The 23,235-nt window shown below is 40.0% G+C and overlaps 1 protein-coding gene across 8 annotated transcripts in view; it reads left to right on the top strand.

Moving 5' to 3' along the window:
• NSD3 (nuclear receptor binding SET domain protein 3) overlaps positions 1-21,953 on the top strand; it is a 51,268-nt gene extending 29,315 nt beyond the window's left edge. For 4 of the 8 annotated variants that reach the window (XM_076358925.1, XM_076358922.1, XM_076358924.1 and 1 more), the window contains exons 12-24: positions 143-269; positions 672-869; positions 1,473-1,643; positions 5,909-6,058; positions 8,402-8,558; positions 9,143-9,345; positions 9,818-9,930; positions 10,759-11,028; positions 14,537-14,653; positions 15,045-15,186; positions 15,762-15,868; positions 16,238-16,442; positions 18,049-21,953. In XM_076358925.1, coding sequence (XP_076215040.1) covers positions 143-269; positions 672-869; positions 1,473-1,643; positions 5,909-6,058; positions 8,402-8,558; positions 9,143-9,345; positions 9,818-9,930; positions 10,759-11,028; positions 14,537-14,653; positions 15,045-15,186; positions 15,762-15,868; positions 16,238-16,442; positions 18,049-18,290 — 2,202 coding nt within the window. In that variant the 3' untranslated portion in view covers positions 18,291-21,953. Of the gene's footprint in view, positions 1-142; positions 270-671; positions 870-1,472; positions 1,644-5,908; positions 6,059-8,401; positions 8,559-9,142; positions 9,346-9,817; positions 9,931-10,758; positions 11,029-14,536; positions 14,654-15,044; positions 15,187-15,761; positions 15,869-16,237; positions 16,443-18,048 lie in introns of those variants that run through there. The other 4 variants (XM_076358927.1, XM_076358928.1, XM_076358929.1 and 1 more) reach the window with 4 other exon arrangements.
• Positions 21,954-23,235: the final 1,282 nt, after the last annotated feature.

Here is a 23,235-nt window from a genome sequence, read left to right as displayed (position 1 = left end):
GTTGTAGGCCAGCTCTCCTGCCTTATCTTAGCTCTGAAGAGATTTCAGCCCGTTTCTATTCTTTGTTAAACATCTGGTAGTCATTTGCATTTCAGTATGTCAGGTACCCTTTGTTCTTTGACGAGCTGTCTGTTTGTTTAAGATCTGCGAGAGCTCTGGTGAGTCTCTGGTGTCCTGCGAGGGCGAGTGTTGCAGTGTCTTTCATATGGAGTGTCTCGGCCTGAAGTCAATGCCCGATGAGAAGTTCATCTGCACTGAGTGTAAAAACGGTGAGTGTGTTCCCGTGTCTGAAAAATGGGGAGGGATTTCCCACTTTGCTGAGGAGCTGTGTGCTGGTCAGAACAAACTGAGATAGTAAGTTTCCAGGTTTTGGGAGTGCGTTTGGGTTATTCTATTTCTTTTTTAACCTCTGAGGCCAGATTCTCATTTTCCACTTAGCGACTACCTGGTAAGAAAAAAAAGTAATAAACTGTTTAGGGTTTTACTCAGAATAAGGGACTTTCTGTGTTAACAGCAATTGCATAGTTATTGTGGATTATAGTAACCAACTTACCTGTTTGAAGGGAAGGAGCCTGTGTTGCTCAAACCAGTGTAACTGTTTTTTTTAACAACATCTGTATCTCAAAGACTTGGCCGTTACAATTGGGCTTCCTTTTTCCTTCTTTTGCAAGGAGAACATACGTGCTTTTCATGCAAACTTCCTGGCAAAGATGTGAAGCGCTGTTCCGTCAACACGTGCGGTAAATTTTATCATGAGGCCTGTGTTCGCAAGTTTGCCACTGCTCTGTTCGAGTCACGAGGATTTCGTTGCCCGCAGCACTGTTGTACTGCCTGCTCAATGGATAAGGATATTCATAAAGCAAGCAAAGGTGAGAATAATAGAGCTGGCTTTGAACAGCAGGAGGAAACTCAAATGGCGTCATCACAATAACAATGAATATAACTCTACCCTCTGTAATGCAGCGTGCAGCAAGGAACAAGGGTTTCCTTCTTAATGAGGTCATTAACTTAAATCTGTTGTGGGTGGGAAAACAGCTAGCAGCCTGAGATCGCTGTCTAAGTATACCTGGATCTGCAACATCTATGTCATCTTTTGTTGCTGGGTTTAATGGGAGCCAAGGGTTAGAAGTGCAAGGCCAAGGAATGCTTTTTTTTAAAAGAGAGTTGGTAGTGGCCTTTAGAACAATTATTTTTCAAGAAAAAAAGAATCCTTTTAGAAATTAACCAAAATATTTAAACAAAACAAGTAGACTCTAGAATGATTAAAACCATGTATTTTTTCTTAACAGAGTTTTAAATTGAAAGTCAAGAGGTAACCTTTGTGAAACTTTTTTTTTAAAGATGTAAATGTTTCTTTTAAATCTAGTACTCTGATTGGAATAAAAATCAGCCTTGCATCTGTCTGTGGTGACTTCTACCATATCCTGACTCCAGGGTGACACGGTGCATTTTTCTGCATTTATATTAAACAGGTCGCATGGTGAGATGTTTCAGATGTCCCATTGCCTATCACTCAGGAGATGGCTGTATTGCTGCAGGAAGCTTGTTTGTGTCATCCCACATTCTCATCTGTAGTAACCATTCCAAAAGGAATCACTCCTCATCAGCTGTAAATGTAGGCTTTTGTTTCGTTTGTGCAAGAGGTGAGCACACTTGTTTTTTTTCCCCTGTTTTATAGTTCTTCTATGGTCACTTGTGCAGTTTAGTCATAAAAATAATGTATTTCATAAAGAAAAACTCCCTTAGGGCTCTCTGGGATTTAAATGCTGCCTGTGATTATTTTTTTTTTTTTGGTCAACAGTTCTCATGAGACTTCCACTTGCTATTTTGGTCCGTAATATTTGATATTCAGAAACAGCGATAGGTACTCAGAAGGCCTACTTGTGTTGCCAGTAGGAAAAAGTGGATGTGAGCCCCAATTCCAGCCATTGCAAGCTGAGAATGGATGCTGTGTTATTATTCACTGTCTGTTAAGCAGAAGGGGATTCTCTCACCACTCACAAACTTAAAACTGTTTAAATTTTTAAGGCTAAAAGGTAGGATTTACTCATGAACTAGAAAAATTCATTTTAATTTGTAACTACCATCACATTTGAGAACTTTGAAAGAAAAGCATTTACAATACTGTATAAACAAGTTTCATGCTGGGATTTTCCATATGCCAAAGTTCTCTTTTTTTCCTTTTTTCTTTTTTTTTTTCCCCCCCCCACTTGTTACTTTTATGGCTCTTAAGTCACTAGTGTTCTGCCAGATAGCAGGTTGAAAAGTTTTGGTGCATCAGGTGTTTTAGTCGCACAATGCAAAGATACCATTATTCTCTCAGATTAATTGAAGTGACACTGTTAGGCGTTTGAATAATATGTATTGTACAGTATTTCAGAAGTTTATGTTGGATGTATTCTTTTCAGTAGCTTTGAAAGTCACTAATAAGGAAGTGAAAATGAGATGAGTCCTGAAGTGACTTGTTTTCACTTGTGTTCATTCAGTTGGAGGTTTAGTATGGGAAAGATTGCCTTGAATTTGGAATAGCAGAGTAGTAATTAAAGACCTTTGAATAGGAAGGGAAGGATGGTGCCAGAATAATTTCCTTTCTACCTCTCTCCTTTCTTCCCCTTTCCTCATTTCCAAGTAATTTAGGAGCCATCACAAAGAATCAAGTTTATAATAAAATAAAAAAAAAAAATCCAGAAGCTCAGAGAGAAACAGTAAGTTTTAGAATGAGCCTTAGAAAAGCTCCTCTGAATGTGTAAAAAGATGTTTGCAACATGGGTCAGTGTTTCTCCTTTTGTGGGCTTATTTAGACATTTTGGGGCCACCCCAAAACAGGATATGCATGGTGTGAATCACAGCAGCATTGCATAAATGTACACGTGCAAATTTGACATTGTATGTGTCTTTATGCTCTTTTGGTTTAGGTTTTTAGGTAGCCTTATATATGTTTTGTGTTTAATTTTGGTTGATAGTATTATTACACGTACAAATGCACAGTCTGAACAACAAAACCAAACCAGTTGCTGCGTCTTTGAAATAGAGCTAGCTGAAAATGTGTGACATAGCATTCTGTTAGCAGATCGATGCTTTGGAGCATTCTGCATCAGATGCTAACTCAGAGAAAAATCAATACCTATCCTTCAACATTATTAATTTAACCAATAGTTATGTCCAAAAACCCAACATAAACACGCGGAAATAAGTTGTTTGTTTTCTAGAGCTAGAGTAGAATCATTAAAAACAATTTTTGTGGTAGGTAGAGCAGTTCCATAATATTTTCAGCACTTTGGTTTTATGTTTTTTATCTCAGTTGTCCGGAGTCAGTCTGGTACCAGGATCAGATATAGGTTTATGACAGAAGAGTTTCTGTGGATCTTCCCTGGTTTGAATGTCAGATTAGAAATGTCTCTTGGCAAGGTCCAACGGTGGCTTTAGTCTGCCCCTGTAAGTATTAATGTGAAGAATTCTGTATGGTAGGATGATGTCTTGTCCTGCTACTCTGCTCCTGCATGAGGTAGGTCATAGGATCTTAGCCATTAGAGAACTGTGCTGATGTGAATGTCGCTGATCTCAATTATAAAAGCTGTGTTTGTACTAAGATGTGAATGGAAAGCAATGGCAGGCTTCTGCCATTGGATTTATCCTAAATATTTTGTTTTCTGCCAATTTCAAAACACTATTAAGCTGTAGTATCAAAATACATTGCATGATACAAACCAGCTAAGTAAATTTCTTTGAAGTTATACTTCAACCCTGTGGCCAGCTACTACAGATGCTTGAAGCTGACTTAAGATCCAAATATCATAGAAGAACCTACTCTAGATTGTAAATCTGCAGTAGTTTGTTACAGATACATATGAAGGTGAATCTCCTTGAGAACTTTTTCTCCAAGTTTTGGCTACTTTGTGACACAAAGGTGTAAAATAGAGGCCTCCTACTTCTCTTGGGTAGAACCTATTTAAAAGCTTTATGAAAAGGAATACCTGCTATTTGGCATCCATCTTAACGTATATGGCACAGAAACCAGAATTTAGGAGTAGGATTCCAAAACTGAAGGGAAGTAAGGGAGTCTTATGCTTGCTGAAGATGCAGACCTGCATTTATTTCTAAAAAATAAATGAAGTGCAGAAGAAAATTGTCATGCTTTTTTTTTTTTTGGGGGGGGGGGGTCCCATTTGACATTGTTTTAGTAATTCTGTTTATACCTGAATCTAGCTTCATCAGAGATGAAACTACAGAAGTCTGTATTTTCTTCTGGCAATATAAGTAACCTCTGAACCCCAGCAGTTGGAATTTCCTGTCCTGTGTATTCACTGAGTCTTAGTTACGGGAACTTGAAAAGTTACAAACCACTACCACTGACTGAATCCTCTGTATTTTACAGCAACTATGTACTTGTTCTTCTAGAAAATTTTTGTGGGGTTTGTTTCTACTAGGCGTAGCTGGAATCAGGAGCCAGTGTGCTTCACCGAAGAAAGATTGTGCGAGGTTTACATTTAGCAAACTCCCCCGGATGGGTTGAATTGAGTCCTGTCTAGTCATATGTGGTCAGCGTGAGGGACAAGGTGAGGACAGCATCTGTGGCAGGAGCACTGAGAGTACCTGCTCAGAAAGAAATGGGGAACTGAATGCTTTAGAAATACTTGGGCATCTGTATGTGAGAACGGTTACGTAATTAGTTTTAGCTGATATCAGAAGGAGAAACTTTGTATTTAGATGCAAAACATCACTGAAGTGAGAAAATGTAGATGAGACAGTCTATAAAAGATACAAACTTGCTTATCACGAGATACTTGAAATATGGTATGTTTTAAGACTTCTCATTCACCTTCCTGAAATACCCTTCATTAAGCACATTGTAGTTCACATAATTGCATGCGTAGGTCATACTTGTTTTATGAATCCTCCTGAGGACGTGCTTTCCAGGTAGGCTGACGCCGTTCTCCTTACAGCAGTTTTTTAGGCACCCCAGTTTGAAAGCTTCTCTACAGCACTCAGCTCTGCGGGTGTCCCACAAGGGAAGCAATTGGCGGCTATCTTGGTAGCTCATCTTTCCTGCTTCTTTGGGTCTCAGTTGCTCTGCTCTTCCCATGAATTGCTGGCCAAATGCTTCTGATCTGTAGCTATGGGGCTCTCACCTGGGCTGCCTGGCTCTTTGGAGCAATGAGGAAAAACTCTTCTGGGTGGAGAAAGACAGAGAAATGCAAACACATCGTTTGAAATAAATGCATATAGGAGAACAGAGTGCTTGACTGCTCCAAAGTGTTTAATTTGGTGGCTGTGGGAGGGCAGGGTTGGTGGAGCTTTACTTCAAAACAAATGGCGTAGGGCAGAACTTTCATCCGTTCTTTCCCCTCTGGTGCCTTGCAGAATAACTGACCCCCCTTGTTATTCTTTTCCAACACAATTATAAAGGCAAAACACTTTCATAGATAAGATCTTAGAGGTAGATTTGTAGTAAGTGGGATGGTGAGTTCTTGTATACAACGTCTGCTTTTTCAGTTTGTAGCCCCAACTAACAGCATGACCTTTGATGCAGTGACCATCATCCCCAGCTTTTCAAATTAGCTTTTTTCATTTGGGAGGGAGGGTGGTTCACACAGATTATAAAATTGGTTGCTTTTCTTGTGCTTTTCTATAAATGCACAAATTAAGGGTAAAAGCACAATTGAAATTCCACTTAGAAGCAGCTTATTCATCAGATTTTTCCAGTTACATTTTAATTTAGTCTCTCAAACACATAACCTCTTTCTTAGTCAAGAAACTTTCTGTCAGACTTTTCTTTTTCTTCATTTTATCTTTTTTTCATTCACACATAAATGCATTAGAGGTGTTCATTTGATTTATTTTATTTTCTCCTTTATGGAATCATGGGTAGTTTCATTGCAACTCATCTCTTTCTGTTTGTTTCGTATAGGGTTGGTAGTGCAGGATCATTCAGACCCCCTGTTCAGTTCATATGCCTATAAGTCCCACTACCTACTGAATGAATCAAATCGTGCTGAGTTGATGAAATTACCTATGATTCCTCCTCCTTCGTCAGCTTCCAAAAAGAAATGTGAGAAAGGTAACCAAAATAGTTTCTTTCTCTTTAATTTACTTTCGCTTTTTCTATTATTTCTCTCTCTTGAAATCAAACAAGAAATGTCTGCTTGTCAAGCACCACTTATTGCTTTTCAGTAAACTTCACTCATTGATTATTGTGAGCGTGTGTTCTTGTTGTTGGCAATTTTTTTTATTACAAAAGGGCTTAAAATAATTACTGTCGCTAAATTCTCCTTGAAAGAGGTTAAATCACTTTGTATCTGGCCTAGGCTATTCCAGCTTCAGGGAAGCTATTTACACAGTAATGAGAAGAGGTGGCAAATAGAGCTTGATATTGTTGCAGTTCAGTACTTACCAGGATGATGTAAACAGCTTCTTAAATTGATTTTATATGTGGAAGAAGAGGGGGGATGTTCTGTTTCAGATCTTTTAGGTAGCTTATGCAGAGCCTGAGAGAAGAAAGGATTTTTCAGGTTGAACGCGGGTGGGTCCTGTTGCCATCCAGAGGATGTCCGAAGGGGGAAGGCAGCCAGGTTTTGCCTGCGTATGTGTCCATTAGTCCCTGGGCCTCGTGTTCCACCTCCACCAGCTTGGGACAGCCAGTGCTCCTTCCCCTCCTCGCAGGACGGGTACTCGCTTTCTGAAGCAGTGCTGCGTGTAGGAGTGGCAGGAGATGCTTTCTGTCCTGTGCAGAAAACGCTGCAGCTCCGGGAGAGAGAGATCGTTTTATTCTGGTGTGGGTGGTGCTGTAGCATCTCAGAATACCTTATGGGGAGATAACTGTTGTCTGTATAAAATACTCAGATGTAATATTTTATTCCCCACAGAAATTTGATTTCCCGAGAGTGTTCAGAAACGGTGCCCAATTAACCATTCTAAAGTTAGGTTATTTTGAACGTTGCTAGATTGATGGCTTTCAGTAGTTCCTGTAATTCCTGAAAACAAAAATTATTTTGAGCCCTCTGCTTAGCTTGAGCAATATCTTACTAATGCATCCTGAGAGCAGTGTTGGTTTTTTTTCTTGCTTAGCACTGAAAGTTTTGTGTTTGATTTTGTTTGATTTTTGCATCTCTTGGCATTTTACCATGTTGGATAATGTTTCAGTAATTTACACTGGGTCTGTATTTCCTCTGAAATAACATTTGCAAAAAAATATTTTAAAGGTTAAAATTTTATTATGGATTTGGGGAGCTCTGGAAAATCCATATGGTTGGATTTTATTGTTTTTAGCAGAGGAAATACAGTATTGGTCATGCAACTGATTTGTTTAAGGAATGCTTATTGTGACATGCAACAATCAATTAATGCAATGACATTTTTGAAAGTCTATAGGTGGACAAGATTTTCTGATAAATGTTTGAAAGTTGCTATTCACACTTCTTTTGATATTGTGCTTGAAAATTGCTTTAAATACTCTCAAGTCTCTCCCAGATTTTTCATCTGGGACACAAAAACTTGTTAATTTTTTAAAAATTTATATATCTATAAAAATGTGTGTATATATATTTTATATACTTACATATATAAAATATTACAATATGTGTAATGTATCAAGTCTTATTGTATGAGCTGCTTTGTTTGCTGAGGGTGGCTTAGAGATGTGCTGTGGCTCTCCACATTTAATACATCTGCCAAAATATAAGCCAGCCAAAACAACTTTTGTCCAAATAAGTGTAAACTTCAGAAATTAATGTTAACCACTGCGCTAAGATTTCCTTTGTGCACAAAAGGAACTTTTGGGATGGGGACAACTTGTGTGGTGTCTCATTCTGCATTATGTACTGTGCTCATACTGGTAAATTTCTTTTTGTGGAATAAACAGACTTATTACAATTCTTTTATAACGTCCTTGGTACAGAAAAGCATTGATCAACCTATAGGCTGCGGGGTTTTTTAATGCACACTAACTGATTGCAGAGGGATTCAGTCATAACAATGTTGATTGAAAAAGTGTTTCTTAAAAATTTGGTTATTTGTCATTGTTTTGGCTATCACCAAAGAAATAAACCAAAGTTTTGGCCATCACCAAAGAAATGAAAGCTAACAGCACTGCTTTCAGATGCAGTGCTTCCTTTGGGAATGTTGTTTGTCCTGCCAACTTACTTCATGTTTAAAAAGTACTCAGCCGCTTTTTTGTGTATCTTTGATGCAGTTAAGAGTCACAACTTGTGCATTATATGATTGCACTGCACCATCTTTTTTAACCAACATTGTTAAGTTTGACTTGATCCCTTTCTTTTGCCATTTTCTTCTGTGAGGCAAACAAGAATGTAGAATGGATGATTTAAAATGAATGTCAATTGCTATGCATAGGGGGAAGCAAAACCTTACTTCTATAAACCAAGCAGGGTTTCTTTGTTTAAAGGTGGAAAACTGTTATGCTGTGAATCCTGCCCAGCTTCCTTTCACCCTGAGTGTCTCAACATAGAAATGCCTGAAGGATGCTGGAATTGCAATGACTGTAAAGCTGGCAAGAAGCTACGTTACAAGCAGATTGTTTGGGTCAAGCTTGGAAATTACAGGCAAGTTTGCTATTTTTGTTTTTTAATGCTTTGGGTGTTTTTAATGTACTATAGAATTACAGGAAGATAAAGCAGCTCAGTCTTCGTAAACAAGAACTAGAAATACAATAGTTCATCTACTTTGTGTCCGACATCGACGTCGCCCTTTAAATTAAATTCTCCTGCTTTTTCCAGGCAATGATGGATACTTGATTGCACTTACATTTGCTTTGTAGAGCGTAATAGAGAGATGGGAAACCAGGGGCTGTCTGATAGAACCAAGATGGCCTAGTTTGTGTTTGCTGTTAGTCACCTGCAGGAATACAAGCATTTGTAGGTGATCTTAGAAGTCCACTCTTGTGCCACGGATGTTCTTACAAGGCTTTTCCAAAATCTGGAATAAGAACTTTTCTTGTGTTTTGCATGGTGCTTCCCAAGTATTGCTAAAGGGAGCCTTGACTGCATGAGGAAGGAGTTAATTTCTTTAAGAAAGGAAAACTGGCTTTTATTTCTCAATGCAGTTAGGCAAGCTCAGAAGCTAAGGCTATAGTTCAAGGAACTCATATTCTTCTTTTTTTTTTTTTTTCTTCTCCCCTACTTTTCAGGTGGTGGCCAGCAGAGATCTGCAATCCCAGGTCTGTGCCTCTCAACATACAGGGCCTCAAACATGATATCGGGGACTTCCCAGTATTTTTCTTTGGTTCACATGACTACTATTGGGTACACCAGGGCAGAGTTTTCCCTTATGTTGAAGGAGATAAAAGCTTTGCTGAGGGGCAAACTAGTATTAACAAGACCTTCAAGAAAGGTAAAATCAAACAAAGTTTATAGTGGTTTATGACAAAAATTCCACGTGTTTGTGTCTCCATCACCACTTAACCTGCATGGGAATATTATGTGACTAGTGTTCTGTGTTCACATAAAATTGCAAACATTGTGTAGATCCCTTGACTGCAGATAAAAATATGTTTCTTTAAGTGCCTACTCATTGTGTATTGTTGTGGGCAAGTTCAATTCTTCCACAGACTGGGAAATGTTAAGATGGAGCTTGGGCTCTGCTGCATGGGATCGTTGTTCAGTATCTCCGTACCTACTGAAAAGCACCTGATGATAGATTCATGATATACTGCAATAACTCATTTTTAGCTTGTGTTTTTGTTTATAGAGTTCTATTCCTAACTTTAAAAAAAAAAAAATGAAAAATGTAAATACATACATGTATATATCTGATTAACAGCAGCTGGTGCTAATTGCTTTCTATTTTGAACTCCCTTGCGCAGCACTTGAAGAAGCGGCAAAGCGCTTCCAGGAGCTGAAAGCACAAAGAGAAAGCAAAGAGGCATTAGAAATTGAAAGAAATTCAAGGAAACCTCCACCTTATAAACACATTAAAGTGAGTTGGCTTCTTTCTTTTCCTGTTTTTATTCTGTGCATTGGTAAGCTATGTATTTAAACCAATATTTGCAATAGTTCAAGCTTAAGGAAATTCAAATAAATAATTTTGCTCTTCTTCTCAAGAATCTTTTGTTTTGTCTTATAGTACCATAAAACATTCTTTTGGCAGAGTATTTGTGAGAGAGAGTTAACGGTTGAAGAACAGTTTCACCTAAGGTAGAATTTCGCAGGTTGCAAGCTCATGTCGTGTGTCTTAGATACATGCTGGCTATTACTAAACTTTGTTAACACTGAACTCAATATTAGTAGGAATACTGACTGTTCATCCTACTGCAGAGTCTAACTCCTGCCAGCAGTTTTGGACACATAGGGCTTGGTGTTATTTCTTTAATGTTTTTAGATTTAGTTGGAAGAAATCCCAGTGATGTACTTGATAAACTTTGTGTGCTTTGAGTTCCTGAACCAGTAATTTTACTGGGGAGAGACTCATGCTGTACTGTCTGGAGTCATGAGTTTTAATGTTCTTCACTTAAATTGCTGACTACTGGCTTCTCTGAACAGTGTATGTCCCCAATTAAGTTGGTAGCTGAGTGGCAACAGATGCCGTCTGTAAAAGTGCATGCATGTGTCTGCTTCTGAATTGCAGGAAGTATACTTGTTGTGACACACTGTCCTTCAAAAGGGTCTAGAAGAAAAATAATGACATAATCGTTAGTTTCTTGCCTTCTCGTGTCAGTTGATAACTGGCCTCTAATAAAGCTGCTGAGTTTGTGTTCTTTGTGCGTTGTCATCTTCATTTATTCTTTTTTTTTCCTTTGTTCCACAGTCCAACAAGGTAATAGGGAAGGTTCAGATTCAGGTAGCTGATCTGTCAGAAATCCCTCGCTGTAACTGCAAGCCATCGGACGAGAACCCCTGTGGCCTGGAGTCGGAGTGTCTGAACAGGATGCTGCAGTATGAGTGCCATCCCCAGGTGTGCCCAGCGGGAGAGCGATGTCAGAACCAGTGTTTCACCAAAAGACTCTACCCTGATGCTGAAATCATAAAAACTGATCGACGTGGATGGGGTCTCAGGACAAAAAGGAGCATTAAAAAGGTAGAATTACAAAGGACAAAGGTTGTGATAGCCATCAGTGTGGTTTTATGTGAAAACACTGCAACTCTTGAGTACGTTAAGTGAATGCATACAAAAATTTCAGCACTTGCAAGTAAATGCTTTGTGTTAAAAGGACATGAAACTTTTGTAGGTGGAACTGTTTTGACAGAAGCATCTTAACCTTGATACTTACAGAAGAAAAGCTAGTTCCAGGTGATTGTGAATTTGTGAATTCTGTTTGTGGAGGGAAAGAGCGTGCGTGTGTTTTCTCATTGCCTACTGGGCAAAAGAGGAGAGAGCGGTCTGGGAAAACGTAGTCTGAATGATGGTTTCTTTCTCCAAATAAGGCCATTAAAGATGATGAAATATTAGAGGGCTGGCAAAATAAGTGGCCTGTTTTTTCTGTGGTTTTTTTTTTCCTTTTCTTCCCCTCGTCCTTATCATAAGCCAGCAAATGACGATCACAAAATATGAGAGAACCTCAAAGGGTGGGTGGAGTCAGCTTGAATTGTGAGCCCCTTTTCAGGGGGTTATTCTTAAGTCTTTCCTTTTGCCTTGCCTTTTTACGCTGTTACACAGTGACATGCGGACGGCATTTTCCCGTTAGCGGGTTGCTTGGAGTGGGGGAGTTTGCGGTATTACTCTTACAGACGTCTGGTAACGAGTCAGCTTTCTCACCTTCCTGGCGTTCAACTCTTCAGCCTGGATTTGTTTCAGAAGAACTCGCAGGGGATTAATGAAACGCTTGAGGTGATCAGGCTGCATTGGACAACAAACTTTAAAGGTTCTTAGAAGTTCAAGAAGGCAGAGAAGAATAATGAAGATACAGAGATTTCTGTTGATGGAAATGACGCTGCTATTGTAACAAAAAGCAGCAAGGACTGACTAGTCTCAGGAAATGTTACGGACTTTGGCTTAAATACTAGAATGGCTGGCGTCTTTGAGAGTATTCGTGGGTGCAGTCAGTGAGGTGGGGGAATGGGAATATTCTTCCCTGACTGTCAGAAAGCCATTGGATGTGGATCACTCTGGTTTTCCTTGACACTGTATTGCTGCACACTGTATTACTGGGGATACCAGTCTGGGATTCAGGTGGGATACGCAACGGTTGATATGAAAAAACAAAATCTTACACTTGCATATCTAAGTGTGAGAATCCTCGTCTAGCTGGATTGCAGTCTTGCTGTACTTCGAGGCAAGCATGAGGATGATTGGCCTGGATTTCACCTCTGCTTTAACTTGCCAGGCAGAGGAATGGATCTGATGGACGGATGTGTGTTTTGCTCTTACTCATGCAGGCTTCGTTGTTTCTGAACAAGGAGATGGCTGAGCATACCTGAAGAGAAGAAGATGCAGTTATGGCCACAGATGGGATTGGACACTTTAAGACTTCAGGACAAGTTGTTTTTGTCATGTAACCCACATCCTCAAGACTCTGCTCTAGAGAACTCTTTTTGCTCTTGGTTGCCTTCGTATTTTCTTCAGTTTGAATTTGCACTCGTCTAGCAACAACAATATCCTGGAGCTTCTCATCACGAGGAAACAGGCTGTAGTTATGGTGGACTCGAACTTGATGTGAGAATTACACTGCTCTGCTTTGTAGAGAGAAAGCAGCTGCTCTGCAGGCTGGAAATTCTGCTGTGACGTTTTGGATTGGATGATCGCTTTGGGATGATGTGTTTAGCTTCTGGTGTAATCAGACAGTCTAGAAAAAGCGAGGGGATCCTGAATTGATTCTTTTACCATTAAGCAGTGTGGTATTTAACTGTATGCACAGGTAGTGTGTAGGATAATCCACTGAAGAGGTCCTGCAACATCAAGATGAAAGCTTTGGGCTTACGTATAGTAATTTCAACTGTGAATTCTTTGCTTTTGTCCATTTTTACCAGACATCTACCTCCTTGGCTTTTTAAAATGTAGTTTACAGTCTCTAAAAATCTGAGATAGAGAAATATTACGTAGTGGTTTGTGACAAGCATGCATGTGAGTAGGGTGATACTGGCGATGTTTTAACAGACCAGTTTCAGTGAGGATGCTGTTAACCACTCCATCGGTTATAGGTGGAAACTTCTGACGGCATTTGGGACTTTTTTCAACCTGTTCATACCTGACTGATTTGACAAGTAGCTAGAGGAATAGTGGGGGGGAAAGCTGTGTTTAAAAACCTTTCAATACACTACGACTATTCCTGGCCCAAATACCTGGTGAATTTTTATAGCAGGTTTTGGGTTGTTTTATAGTAGAGTTCCTGTGAATTTAATACACAAAATTTATAAATGCATTTGTGTCCTGTAAGAGCTTTACTGAAAACTGTTGGTGGTTCTGTTGAATTGTCCAGGTGTTCCCAAACACACAGGCTGAACTGAAAGCAACTTGGCGGTGAAGGGACTTTGGTTTTTTCCCTTTGATTTGGGCTAAAATTTTCAGAAGCATCTAAGTGATTTTTATCAAGTGAATATACGTTAGATAAGACTCAGACTATTCCAAACTGTAAATTGGTCTTAACGAGTGCCGGGCTTCTGAGTCACTTAGGTCACTTACCTCTCAGAAACGTGACCTGAATTGCCTGATTTCCACCCTTACCCCTTTCATTTACCACTTTCTTCATTCATGTTTGGGTTGTGACAGCCGCGGGCGAGGGCATGCCAGGACAGGCATTATTGCCTGGAGCCCCGTCGCATCCTTCAGGGCATCTCGGAAGTCGCTTGTCCCGGCGACTGCCCCGAGCGTGGCTGACAGGGTAGCGCTTGTTAACATGTGGGTACTGTATGTTACAAGATTTTTTTTCTTGAAATATCAGGTGCTTGTTGGACACTTGAATTTGAGTATTTCAAATAGCTATTTTTAACAGTGTTTTAAACCATCAGCAACTGGCTGTCTTGATAAAAGTGATGCTCAGAGTGCTGAGTGTTGACTCCCTTGTATCAAGGTATCAATCCATGTCCCAGCTCTTCTGAATTCCCTTGGTTAAAAGTTGGGAACACGCTGTTGGCCTGGAGGGCTACTTTTAAACATGTTTTTTAGCGATTAATTTTTTTAAATTTGCAATTTTTGTATAATTGTGTTTCATTAAAACTTCGTTACTGAAAATGTTCTGAGTTTATTGACTATTAAAAGTACTAATAAAAGTGAAGTATGTAGTGAAAATACTTGCCATTGTAATAGACTCCTAAGGAAACATGAACTATGAATATTGTCTTACTGTCTTTTATAAAAGAAAGCATGAAACTTTAAAGGATTAGAGAACTGACAAATATGGCTTGTGTAGTCAATACAGAAACAGTGCTTGGCTCTGCTGCCTTTTTATTTTGAGTGGGCTTATTGCTTAGACGACAAATACCTGGTGCACATACTCACGTCTTGCCTACTAGATGGTTAAAGTTTAATGCTTTTTGTGATGATTAGAGTATATTTTTATAGGAAGTGCTTTTTTCTGTGCTGCTTCCCTTTATCATCGTAAGAAGTAGTAAGCATGGATTTCTTATTTTTGTTTTCCTTTACTTTTCAGGGTGAATTTGTGAATGAATATGTTGGCGAGCTGATTGACGAAGAAGAGTGCAGATTGCGGATCAAACGTGCACATGAAAACAGCGTAACCAATTTTTATATGTTAACTGTAACAAAGGTAAATATTATGTCTTGTTCAATATAAACTGTTTATGGTTGAAAGTAGGGGCAAAATGCTGGCAGAAGCATCATTCCATGTTTGATGTTATCCTCCTACCGACACCTGAGTGATGGTAGGAGGATAACATCTGTGTTTGTTTTTAATGGAATGGGTGAAGAGATGAAACAGCCTGTATCTTAGGTTACGCGCTCTGTGCCTATTTCACTTCTGTAAGCACAAACATTCAGACACTTTTTCGTAAAACTAACTCTGCAGGGAAAACTTACCACTTTTAACTAATTTAGAATAAACATATTTTTTGCTGCCTTAGCCATTAGTAGTCACTTGTCAGCAGGAAACCTTTTTTTGTTTGTAAATACTAAATATGTCTTTGTCTTTTTATTTGAAGGACCGGATAATAGATGCTGGCCCAAAGGGGAATTACTCTCGTTTTATGAACCATAGTTGTAATCCAAACTGTGAAACACAGAAATGGACAGTGAATGGTGACATTAGAGTTGGACTATTTGCTCTTTGTGATATTCCTGCAGGTAAAAAGATGGCACTATTTTGCATGTATACTTTTGTCTTGAAATGGCTAAGTTCCTAACTTGGCCATGGTTTTCTCTGGAGTTACTTAATACCAGTGACGTTTATAGGAACTTTGTCATTCATTGGAGTGGAGACAAATATTTGGCTTCCAGTTTTAGCAGGGATCTTATAGTTAGAAATAGTTTGAAGCTGAAAGCTACTGTTAAAGCTAACTACAGGGTTTGCTGCTAGGCACAATGTTAACCCTGTGTCATGTAAATGCTTACCATAGTGTTGATGCTTTCACCGATACTTGTCTGGTGTGGTATTACCTTTCCACGTTAAGTGTGTTACCTGATCTGTCATTTTAACTGGGTCTGTATGATAGTGTAGCTGCTACTTGTGTCTGATCTAGGCAGAATTTGCTACTTTCGAAGTTTATGAAATCGATGCACTGCTTCAAGCTTGCTCTTTCAAAACATGTTGCTGCTAGATCTCACAGACTATGAAGAGATAAATGCTAATGAAATGTCATTGTCACAGCCTGTCTTTCCTCAGTGCCTGTGTGGGTGAATTGTTTTTCTTTAAATTTTAGGAATGGAGTTAACATTCAATTACAATTTGGATTGCCTGGGCAACGGTAGGACCGAATGTCATTGTGGAGCAGAAAACTGCAGTGGTTTCCTAGGAGTGCGTCCAAAGGTACACGGATGAAAATTGAAGCTTCGCTTCCCAAATCCAGAGGTCTAGTGAGAGTAGGGCACAGAGAGGTTTTTGTTTCATTTAACTTTTTACTTTAGTCTATGTAATACTTTCCACCCTTGAAAGTCTCTAAAGATTTTACAGTTATGCAGTGTACTGCTGTTGTGTCTAGGATGAAGTTAATTTACCAAATTGTGTTAATTCAGATACATGTGGATGGGCATTTCTGGCTTTCATAGCTTAAAAACATTTTTGAGTGGATTTAATTTAAGCATAGTTCATGCAAATAATAACCCAAAGTTGATTAAATTAATTTTAATGCAAGGGGTTTATAAAGTGACTGTATGCTGTGATCTTTGTAATTGCTAGACAGCATTTGCAACGGCAAATGAAGAGAAGGTGAAGAATGCAAAATTAAAGCAGAAGAAACGGAAAATAAAAACAGAACAGAAGCAGATGCATGAAGACAACTGTTTCCAGTGTGGAGATGGGGGAGAGCTAGTCATGTGTGATAAAAAGGACTGTCCCAAAGCATACCACCTCCTATGCCTTAACCTGACTCAACCACCTTTTGGTAAGAGCGATTGTATGGCTTCCTATTCATCTTTTCCTTCCTGCAGCAAGACAATGTTTGAGCTGAAATGCAGTATTCATTTACATTAAATGCAGCATATTTGCTTTTGCAATACCACTCATTTTTAGAAATACATCAGGTGGCAGTGTTCCTAAATGAGAACCGATGGACAGAGAGGCATTGTAATACTTTTTAATGTTCTTTTTGTTGCATCTCTTTCTTGGATCAAATTTCCTCTTCTTATTTTGATTGAAATATAAGCAGCATCTTGATGTGCGCTCGGTGACCTTGGGACATCAAGTGATAGTTCAAACCACTGACATAGCAAGCGTAATGTGTAGGGCTCGATTAATGAGTAAATGTGTTTAAATTATGTACTGTATCCTGATGGCACGTATCTTCCATTTGACTTTTTCCATGTTAAGGCATAGCTTTTTGTAGCCAGGGCTCAAATTATTCAGCAATACAACATCTTGATCCAATTGCAGGATTTTGTAAAAGTCCTTATCTCTTTAATCTTCCCAATTTCCAAAGACTTCAGTGAAAATAATTGGAAATGCAGATTAGTCTATGATTATATTAACCAAAAGGCTGCCATGAGTGAAGTTGAATCTGTCATGTGCCTTTTCAGCTTACTAGAAACATGGAAACTATCCTCAAAATAGCTGATTTGCTAGAGAAAGAAATGATAGCATCTTAGCACCAAGAGCAACTTGAGTTAGGTTTTTTTGTTTGGCTTTGTTTCTCTTTGAAGTTTGGGGCGGGGGGGGGGGATAGCCTGGCCCAGATAGGCTAGTTACAACTTCATTAGAGGTCTGGAGTCCCATCTTGGTGCTATTCTCGCTCTTCGGGATGCAGGTCTCGACACACTGTAAATGCGGTGCGTCATTTCCCTGTGAAGGAGAGTGCTCCCTGTTTCTCAACAGTAACCCAGCCAAAAGGGACTTCAGCGAGGCTTGGACACAGCAGCAAGAAGCTTTTGACTTTCCTTTTTTGCCATGTTCAGTATACCTTTGCAGTCTGAGAGTTCAGCACATGGTCATACAAATGCATGTCTGAGTGGTTTGGGGGATCTGGGGTTTGTTTATGCTCAAACATATTTTTACACAACTTGTTCTTCTCTGAGCCATTTCTCGCTTATTTTTCAAAACTAATGCATTCAGTCTTCTACATTAAAGTAAACTGCAGTTGAACTAAAACTTAATTTGGAGATACCCATCTGAGCGAGTACTGTGTCCAGGTCAATAAGAGATGCTCACAAATCAGAAAAATGTACAAAACAAACTCTCCATCTTGCAAGGACATTTGGTGTCTTGATGCCCAAGGAGGTTGATCTAACTATTTTAAGCTCTGGTTATGCATGCAGCAATGTTTTGAGCCAAGTGAGGCCTAAAAAATGCAAAGTGACTAAGAACTGTTTCCAGTCAGATTCTTGTAAATGAGAAGCAGAAGTAGCAACTACAGTAAGAGCTGATTTTTCTGAACTTTCTTTGCATTCATCTGAACAATTACAACATGGAGTAAGGGTTAAAGGCCAGTGCTGTCCCCGAAATGCACTAATTTCAGCTTCCTGTCTCTCTCTTCTCCCTTCCCCTCCCATCCTCAGGAAAGTGGGAATGTCCGTGGCATCAGTGCGACGTCTGTAGCAATCCTGCAGTTTCATTCTGTGAGTTTTGCCCTCATTCATTCTGTAAAGATCACGAGAAGGGAGCCCTGGTGGCATCAGCGTTGGATGGCCGTCTCTGCTGCTCTGCACATGACCCCAAATCTCCTGTGGCACCTGAGTACTGGAGCAAGATAAAGTGCAAATTGGAACCACAGAATCCTGTAGAAGAAGCAAAGGAGTGAATTTGGTTAAAAACAAACAAGGGAGGGGAGAAGAGGGGCAAACAGGCGATGAACTTGAAGAGACTGCTATGACACATTCAGTCTTTGTCATCGGAGCCGTCGTGTGTGAACTGGGAACGGGACCATTTAATCTTAGCAAGCAGAAGCAGGCAGTGGTGTTTGTTTTTTATTGTTTGGTCTTTTACCCTTGAATGTGCTACAGCAGCTCTTACTGTTGGAAACCAGAAAGGTCTTGGCCTTCAAAGAAAAACGTAGACCTTTTGACAGTGAAAAGAAAATTCTGTTTAAAATGTTCTCTGAGTGTAGAAAGCAAAGCATAGCAACATATTTATTTATTTAATTTTTAAAGGGTGTTGAAGATCTGGTTTTGATCAGTCAACGTGTCTTTAAAAACAAAATAGCAAAGCCAATGTAACTTTTATGTCTAGTTTATGAAAAGAATAAAGCCTCCCCACTCTGTGTAACATTGAGATGCCATAAAGACAGATGTGGGTTTCAGACCAGGTGACCCTGAAATGCCTCCATTCCAGTACTTATTTTTAAAGGCATTTTGAGAAGGTAGGTTATATATCATGTTAACTTGTGAATATTATTGAAAAGCTTTTCCTATGAGAAATCAGGTGTATGATTTCTTGGAAGTGCTTGTAACACGAGATCTAGCATTGTTTAAGGAGGGAAGAAATCATGGTTCCTTGCTCAAGAGCTATAATCGGTGTTTGCAGACAGGTGGAAATTCAGAAAGAGCTTAATTGCACGATGGTAATTTCTTTATCCCGCCTAATTTGGAAAACCTTCGTAGTTAGGAGAGCCTCCTGGCCTCGGTCACATACTGCAGCACACTCAGAACTGAAGTCTTAATCCTGCCAGTGGGAGCTCTGCCACTGACTTCTTTAGATGGAGGATTGTTCCGTGCACATGTATTTGTCATCTGCCAAATCTGCACTTGTTTTATGGCAATTATATTAGTGTGATTCTTTATTGCCGCCTTCTCAGACTCCCTTTAGCTTCAAAGGAAATTTGAGCGCTTAAGGAATCCAACCCATGTGCATGTTTGTTTTGATTGAATGTTTAGATTTTTTTGCTGAGAGAGATCTTCTGACTTTAATCTTCATTGTTAATGGAGCTAAGAAAAATCTCAGCACTTCTTCAATGAACAGGGTATTTTCTGTCTGGGTAACGGGCCGTATTCGCAGCAGCCAACTTCAGCCTCATGAGACAGCTCTCTCTTGGGTTTCTTCTGTTAATCGGTAGAGAGACAGGCTCCTTCAGTGAGGCTTTTGAAATGGCTTAGGTAGGCTCCTGCTCCAGATTTTCTTTTGAAAACCTATCCTCCTCCATTTCTTGTGCAGGGAGCCTAGGGGGACTAGTTTCCCCAGGCTGAAGTTAGTCTTTGGTGAATCTTCTCCCCTGGCCCCCCATCTTACAAAGCGCTGTGCATCTCCCCCTGCCCTGATACAGTTAGAGCGTACTTTTGACTTGTATACCGATATGAGCTAACTTCATGCTAGCTTTTTGCTAATGGGTATTGAAAACAATCCTGAATGAAAAGAATTGTGTTGCTGGCATCTGGCTAAATTAAGCCTTTGAATTAAGAATTAAGAACCTTATCTCTGGAAAACTGCTTACATAAACCTACAGGAACACGGTGACTTCTCAGTTCAAGAAAGTAGTAGGCTGAAAAAGTACATGTGGGATTTTGGAACATGTCTTCCCTCTGGCTGGTGTCCTTCTCATCCTCAAATTTATGTACGGGGGGGGAATTTTTTTGTGTGCAATTGTAAAATTACAAAATACACTACAGTCTCTTTAAGCAGCTGCTGTGCCATTTAACTGATCCGGCAGTTCATCTTCTGAACGGTCTGCAGATGCCTTTCCTACAAACTTGTGGGTGTCTTGGGTGGCATAACTGTGCAGATCTCTCGTGGGTCAGTTTATGGTACAGAGGGCTAATGGGCTCTATAAAGCACTTCATCTTGTGGTCCGTACTACAGTGAATGTCTGAAACACTACTCTTGCTTGAAAGCAGTGCTATATTTTGGTATTTTTTACAAAAAAAATTTACAAAAAGGATTTTATTTTTCTTAACGTTTTGTGTGATAAATGTCTCTTTTTAAGCTCTTACTGGGGGTGTTTAACCTTTTCAGAAATTCCAAACATAGCTCTTGCTACAGTGTCTGTAAGGCCCGATGTGTTTACTTTATATTATTTATTAGGCTTGGTAACGTTCAAATTGTTTTCTCTTAGAGCATTCTGAGTATTGCAAATACGCTGTCGTGTGAGGGCACCTACACGCTTTTTTCATTCTGTGTCCGTGGTGGCTTCCTGACCGGAGGGAAATGGTGTGGTAGCACCAGAACGCCCTCACGAGTGTTCAACGTGGCAGGGAGCAGACGAGAGCCACGGACCATCGGTCGCCACGTGAGACGTATTGCTGTGACGTGCCGGTGCGCCGAGTATCGCAGAACATGTGAAGGTTCACAGAAGGCTTAAAAACTTGTAAAATGCTGTGAATTGAGGCCTGCTGCTACTCCTGTGCCATGCCACTTGATGTCTTGGTTAACTTTGTTTTCAAACTTCTTACAGGTGCTCCTTTTTTCCACCAAAAAAAGATTAATAATAGCTAGCAGTGGGGCTTGGACTTAAAAGGGAAGATAGGAGATTGGTTTATAAGCTTGTACGTACTTAGGAACAAAAAGTCTGAACTGGATTTCACACTATTGGAGAGAAGGTGAATCTTTCACGAAACGTTAACATTCTGAGATAAGAAAATACCTAATTCAAGGTATCTTGGTAACTGTAGGGGGTCTGTTCTATATGCCAAACACATAATGTTAAAGTATGCATTTTAACCACATTTTTACAAACGGAATAGAACAATAATGCAATTCCTTTGTAAGGAAAAGATTTAAGAGCTGTGTTTTGATAATCGGCATCAGCAGAGGGGGAGTCGGCTGCTGGTGGTCTCTAAATTTGCGTGGTCTCTAAAATGAGATAAGTAATACTGGGCAGTTCGGTCATTCCATGCTGAGGCCTGGAAGAAATCCACAGAACTGCTGGTGATTTCGGTTGAGGACTTAAATCTGCTGTTTAAGACTGTCCGTTGTTCCTTAACTGGGATGCACCATCACACTTTTCCCTTTTGTTTTAAATTTTTGAGATAGCACCACGCACCCGACTCCAGCTCTGTCGCCTGTGCGCTCTGTAGCATGCGGTGTCCGAGTTGCTCTGCAAAGTTAACGGGATTTGGTTGTTTACTGGAGCTTTTACTCTACAGCTCGCACCGTAGCACAGCGCAGGCGTTCTGCAGACCATGGCCAAACGGCGCAATGGCTGGTTACTACCATTTTCTCCATACATGGTGCAAGCATTAGTTATTGTAGCTTTCAGATTATTAGGATAGACTTGTCCTGTCAATAGACTGTTGAAGGCGTTTGCAGCTCAGGAAGGATAATGTTAAAGGCAATTTTGTGGGCAAATTACCTTCTCTGGTCACCACCATGGTCTTAGAGAATCTTTTAAAATGGAGTAATAGGGCTGGAATGTTTAATTTTGGCCTTTCTTCTAAAAAACTTCTTGTATCTTAATTTCAGGATAGAATGGGAAAGACACAATTACTAGACATGATTAACAGTGAGCATAAAATCTGTATATATTGAAACTTTACAGAGATATGTGGGTGGGGTGGGGGAGGAGGGTGGGAGGGGGGATGTCCAACGCTGGTACGAAGTAGTCACTTTAACATTGAAACCTCTGCCTCATTGAATTCAGGGTTTAATGTACTTGAAGCTCTGCAGTTCCTTATACAGCTTTTTTTATTTATACATAACTTTTTTTTGTATACTACATTGAAAATGTCTTTGACTTCCCTGAAGTTACTTTCTGCTCCCACTGTACAGTGAATCTATGGCAAATGGGAGAGTTTTTCAAAGCAGCTGTCTCAGACTTGTGTGTGTTCAAGAAGTGTGTTGCATGAGAGACGGCAACCTTGGAGTCATGCTGTCCGTTTGCTTTCACTTTTCCATCAACTTTCCCCTACCATTTATCTTTGTGTAGCAAAAACATTTGCACTTACGATACACTCCTACACTTTGGATGTATTCACAATGTTGTTCTGAGGAAAAAAGGAGAAAAAAAAAAAAAAGGGAAAAAAACAAAAAGGAAAAAAAAAATATCTGTTTCCTATTCTGTTCTATCCCTGAGTGGCAAGCTCAGGTCCCTGTTACCCCTGTGAGGGGCTATCCCACTGCTCCGGAGAGAGGGGAGTTGTTAAGCTGAAACTCTGCCTGTGCTTTGCACAGAAGACTTCTGTAATTAATGTGAAATCAAAAAGGGAAAGCGCGTATGAATTTGCCAAAGCCATTCGCTCACTCACTGTTTCTCGTGTGGTACTAACTGCCGGGGGGGGGGGGGGGGTTCGCGTGCCAGAGAGAAGCGAGCTGCCTTTCCTGGCGCTGTCTCTCCCGGCTCCAGAAGGCAAGGCGGCCGTGTGGTGGTCCTCTCCAGACATCCTGGCACGGCCGGGCACCGGACCCCTCCGAGCTTTTGGGTTATAAACAGGCTGGTTGAAAAAACATTTCCTCGTCACTGGTCGAGCTGTATCTCATTTCTGGTGTCACTTTTCCTTTTCAAACCAACCGATCGCGTTGCCGCAGAAAACAAGGTGATGACTTACCGTTTCAGCTGGCTGGTAATAAGGGTTTTTGTTCCGCATAGGGGTGTGCGCGTACCTGGGGTTGCTGTGAGAAACCAAACCCGTTTGTTTCCACGCGAGTGATGTTGCACAACACAGATACCTGCAGATTCCGTTTCCATTCCCATGTACTCTTTATCTGTAAGGATGACCTTTGTAGAGTCGTTATTTCTGTAGACTTTGTTTATCTGTAACAAACTTTGTAGATTCTGTGAAATGTTATTTTAACGAAATCACTCGAGTCTTTAATAGCAA

Source organism: Aptenodytes patagonicus, chromosome 24 (genome assembly GCF_965638725.1).
Source record: "Aptenodytes patagonicus chromosome 24, bAptPat1.pri.cur, whole genome shotgun sequence".
Classification (NCBI taxonomy): Eukaryota; Metazoa; Chordata; class Aves; order Sphenisciformes; family Spheniscidae; genus Aptenodytes; species Aptenodytes patagonicus.
The sequence above is the reverse complement of the archived record's forward strand: the minus strand, read 5'-3'. Positions and strand labels throughout refer to the sequence as shown.